Below are 5,071 nucleotides of genomic sequence, written 5' to 3' on the forward strand. Positions count from 1 at the left end.
AACCTTGCCTTTCTTGCTTCCTGCTTGTGCCTCCTCCTAAGTCATAGCCAATATTTTACATCACCTATAACCCTTCAGCCCCTTTGCTACTGGACATGGACCAGAAAGGCAAGTAAGCATCTTAACCAATATCTTTTATGTTCTTTCCAACTCTGTAATTCCTTTTTGCAGGATTAAGGTAGTCAGAGGCAAGTTATTCAAACTGCTTTGGCTGGATTTTGAGTCAGCTCAATTCAGAAATTGCACTTGAATCCATAGGTAGAAAATTTTGTAAACAAAGGATCAGAAGTCAAATCAGTATCTGTTAATTGGTACCAGTAATTAATTTAAATCACATGTCCTTAACTTTGTATTTCATTCATCTGTTATTCTTTTACTTTCTTTAAAAGAAATAGACTATCATAGTTAGTTCACTGTTCAAAACAGAGCCCTTTAAGTTAGATCCACCTAGTTAGTGCCTATATCCCTTAAATCTCATGCCAAAACAGGTGTCCTAACTACATCTCAATACCTGAAACTCGGATTCTTATTCCGAAAGAGACTTAAACAGAAACCTGATTTCTAAGCATGAGCTTGTGCTCCATGCCAGGTAGATGATTACATATCTCTGCAAAACCAGCTTTAAATCAAGTGCCTTTTCTAAGCAGTGTAAGCTCACCATAGGTTTCGACATGAAACTGTACAATGATAATGCTCCCTGGTCCAAATGCACCACTAGGAAGAGAACAGGAACAGATCCAGAAGCCAGAGACAGGTGTGAGGTTGCAGAATGTGATAACACAATCTTTTTTCACCTTTTCACTCCCCAGACACTGCAAACAGCTTTCAACACCTCCTGTATCAGCCTCAGTTGACTGCCAACATTGACTGAAGAAAACGAGCCTAATGCTTGTAGTTGCTGATCAGACCAGCTCACAAAAGCCCTCCTGGAAAACAGTCTATGTTTATTGTTGTCTTTCCATTTGCTACAGCTGTATTTTCTCATTACAGGAACTGGATTTTGTGGAACAAATACAACAGTGGTTATCAAGCAAATCAAAGAAAGAAGAACAGGGTCTTGGATTGTTAAGTCAAAAATTAATTGCAGAAGACAAAAAAAGTCAAAATTTCACCTATGACTAAAGAAATCATATACTTAGCATAACAAAAGATAGTTGCTTTAATAAATAAACATACTCTTTTGAATCTATCTTGCTTAATATGAAACATCAGTAAAAGGATATAGCTGTATTGACACATTTTATCAACTAGCTGGCCAGTGATTTACAGAAACAATCGATAAGGTTAAAATTGAACTTACTTATAAAAGAGGTTTCTCCCAAGTAACCTCTCCGTTTAAGAACAACATCAAGATATTTGGAGTCTTCATTTACTAAATAATACTCCTTTTCTAAGGAGATCCATGCCCAGTTTAGGCGAAAATGTTGATTCTTCAGCTTATTACCTCCTGCAAAACAAAATGATAAAGACATATTTATTAATTTTTTTATTTTTTTTGTTAAATACTACTTTATTTTTTGAGGTTAACGTAACCTGTATACTGGGTAAGATGTGTGTCTTAGCTGGACATTACAATCCAAAAGTTTTAAAGATTTAAAACTAAGAAACAGGTAAAGAACTCAACCATTACACATTTGGTACATACAGGAATAAATTTTATCTTAGATGCATACAAATTAGTCACATTCATTCCAGAGTACACTAATTTTCTCCTTTTTCAAGGGAAAAAGAACAAGAATTAATCAAAATATATTTGAGATGCTTTTTTTAGAAATTACAAAAATTGTGGATGATCCAAGTTTTCTGCAGAACTGTATTGGTACTTCCAAATAACACACAACATAGGATATCACGCAGAACTTCCTCAATATGATCAGACTGCCAGAAGCACTGGAAGATCATCTGTATCCTGAGAGACTGGAGATGATGCCTACCATCTTTTAGATCGCATTTACCCATGCAGCCTGCTTCTAAAACTCAGTATTTTGTTCACTAAACCCAACAATTTTTGCTCTTACTGGTTTAGAATTTATGCATCAGCACTGTATGATTTTAGGAACAGCTTTCACATCTTCCTAGGAATTGTTTTCATTAAGATTAAGTATCCCTGATACACGCCCCAGTTTATAGCTATGCCGATGCCCTTCCTAAGCTTACATGCTTTTAACTGTTGGGTTAGGTACAATTGCCTATGTCACTTAAGAAGATTTAGAGAGATACAAATGCTTATTGGAATTCTATTAAACTCTTTTGCAATGACCTATCTTCATGATATGATGAATGCCCCCAACTGAGTATGCTGCTGAGATGTGTTTTCAGAGTCAATTTTCAATAGAGCAAAATATGTCCTCCCAGATTTTTTTACACAGGTATAACTGTAGCAACATGCTCCTGGTGAGGAAAGCAGATGCCAGGGATCTTTTCCAAGGTCTCTGCTGTAGCAGTAGCACAAGATCTTCCCTGCAGTCTCACTGAACACGTATGGTTTCTGTGCACTCAAACACTGGGAAATGAAAGGCCAGGACAGCAAGCAGTACACTCAGCCAGGGAAACCAAACGGTTAACATGGACCAAGTCAGCATCTCTGGCTGGCAGCTGTTGATGGCATTGTCCTTAAGCTGAAGACTAAATTTCCTCTTACAAAAATCAGAAGAAGCTTCACAGTCCTTCTCAAACAAAAGTGCCCATATATTTATCAGCAGAAGTAGGCTCCCTTTTTGAAGCCAAAGCAATGCAGGAGTACAGGAAGCATCCCTCAAAGTTTTTGAGGGGATGATATGAAAGTCATTTAACTCCAGCTGCAAGGCACTAAGCACTAGCCTAAAATCTGAGCATGTCTCAGCCTAATCTCTCACTCTCAGCAAAAATGAAGCTGTTGTGTCTACAATTAATGGGATTCGTACAACTGTAAACCAACAGAAAATGTTTATTGAAAAGGCAAGCTTCATGGAATTTTTCTTAGTCTAAAAAAGCAATCCAGAAACAACAAATGCAAACAGGTGGCACTCTAGGGTCCAGTTAAAAATGCTACTTTTTTTTTTTTCTGTTGGAAAGGTAATAGCTGAAAAGAGCTAGCATCAATTTCACTGACTATAAACCAAGTATTTATACAACAGACTGAATATCTCCAATTAGATTAACACCTTTTTGATAAAATATAGCATAGCTTTACTTTCGCATGTACAGTTTACCTCCATCTGTTCCCTGACTTTCCACAGTAAAAGGCATTTCTTGTCAGTGTAAGGATTCTGGATGCCACAGATAAAAGGGCATGACAAATCAAGTTCTGTATATCATCCTATTGGATGCATTTGTTATTACTCAGGAGAATCTTCTAATTTCCACAGCAAGAATAAAATAACCTGTTCAGCTCACTGAAAGCAGATGCTCACTCAGCAACTGTCTAGGGGAACACTGGCTTGTGTGACTGGCTGTAGGCTGATTTCCTTCCCACAAGGTGATGCTACAGAACAAGGCTCGTCTGAAATGCACGTGGAATTTCCTTTAGAAATTAACACTTCTGTACACAAGCCAGTGAATAAAGTAATTCCTCTGAACAGCAGAGAAACATATCTAAGTATTTCAGTTCACTCATGGCTTAATTACTGGAGGAAGAGCCAAATGGAGGTTGGTTTTCCCCTTCCAGTTCCTTCCATTCTATTCCTTGAAAAATTAGGTAGCCCTTCCATATGCTTCCACTCTGCTTCAAAGATAAGCCTCTATATTTCTTTACTGACCTGTCTACTAGAAAAAAACCAACCACCACACTTGTGCAATTTCACATAAAGGCAACGGTACTGTGTAAACAAAAGAAGGGAAATGGTTACTGGAGTATCACGCTGCACTCCTTGCCCTGCCTCTTTCTGCTCTTTTTGATCTCTGTTGTTACTGACAAAGGGGAAGGCTACAAACACACCTACCAAAAACAGCAATAAGCACCACAACAAAACCAGCAACTATAGTCTTAGCTACACCTGCACTTACATTAGGTTAGCCACATGTTATGTCTTCCCATTAGTTTCCTGGGACAAATGCAACAGAATATGTCTTGTTCTTTAATCTAGTGAGAAAAGCCATTTGCGTGCCACCCTTGAACACACTGCCCAATTTAAACATAATTTGACAGAGGGATAAAAATTTCCAAGATATAAAAGGAATGAAAACTTACTGCCAATTGGAGGAGAGAGAACCTATTAGTAACACTACTGAGAAAAAATACTGCTGCATGAGCTTATTAGAAATGAGAATGTCAGACATTGGAAATCCTCCAGCTGAAGGAAAAGTTTCTAGTAGAGTTTATATCTTTTTAGACAGAAGAGATTCCAGCCAGGGGATGGAAAACAATAGGAAATCCAGCATCATTTGTTCTACTCTCCAAAGAACTAATGGTTTAAACGAGTTGTGGACACAGGCACATAATCTACAGCTTACTGTAGAGACACAGGTCTCTTATGTTTCATCTCTAGTGCCTTGAATAGTTCAACCTTAAATATAATCTATATTTGCACATAATTACTGCATGTATCAAAATTACTCTACAAGAGAAAAAATCCCAGCTGTTAAAAAGGAACAGTCATATGGGGAAATTTCAGTAGCCAACTACCAAACCAGTTCATTTCTGTCATTGATGCTATGGAAAATGTTGAAGTACACTAAGTTAGAAACCTAATGAGTATGAAATTTAGGAAGCAAAAAGCACAAGAAAGGCAATAGGAAATATTTAATATTGTCTTAATTCCACCTATTTCTTGCTTTCAGCACTTTCCTTCTATTTTTTCTTAGAGAAAAAAAACCAACTCAACCCTCCAAAACCAGTATTATTTCTATGGGGCTTCCAGCAAGCCTCCATTTCTACAGGTCTACTTCTGCCCCTGAAATCTACATTGTTCACCTTTCAGAATGTGCAGTACTAAAACCAACAGATTTAGAATTTTAAGAAAAGACTATAGATATTTTAGATCTTGCTTTCTTCACTTTGTGCTTTTTGTGTTCAGAAGAAATGTTTTCTAAATTATACAAGCCATTTCACAGTCCAGTGTTCCCAAAGAATAAAACTAATGTCGTTGTTGTT

General features: G+C 37.2%; 1 protein-coding gene across 1 annotated transcript in view; it reads right to left on the bottom strand.

The window, feature by feature from the left end:
• Positions 1-1,447, bottom strand: part of LOC104157344 (FRAS1-related extracellular matrix protein 2-like) — a gene marked incomplete at its 5' end in the record, with an annotated part of 26,386 nt that extends 24,939 nt beyond the window's left edge. The window contains one exon of the mRNA XM_009694641.1: positions 1,301-1,447. Coding sequence (XP_009692943.1) covers positions 1,301-1,447 — 147 coding nt within the window. The remainder of the gene's footprint in view (positions 1-1,300) is intronic.
• Between the last annotated feature and the right edge of the window lie 3,624 nt (positions 1,448-5,071).

This window comes from Cariama cristata, unplaced genomic scaffold, assembly GCF_000690535.1.
Source record: "Cariama cristata isolate BGI_N322 unplaced genomic scaffold, ASM69053v1 scaffold11582, whole genome shotgun sequence".
NCBI classification, from domain to species: Eukaryota; Metazoa; Chordata; class Aves; order Cariamiformes; family Cariamidae; genus Cariama; species Cariama cristata.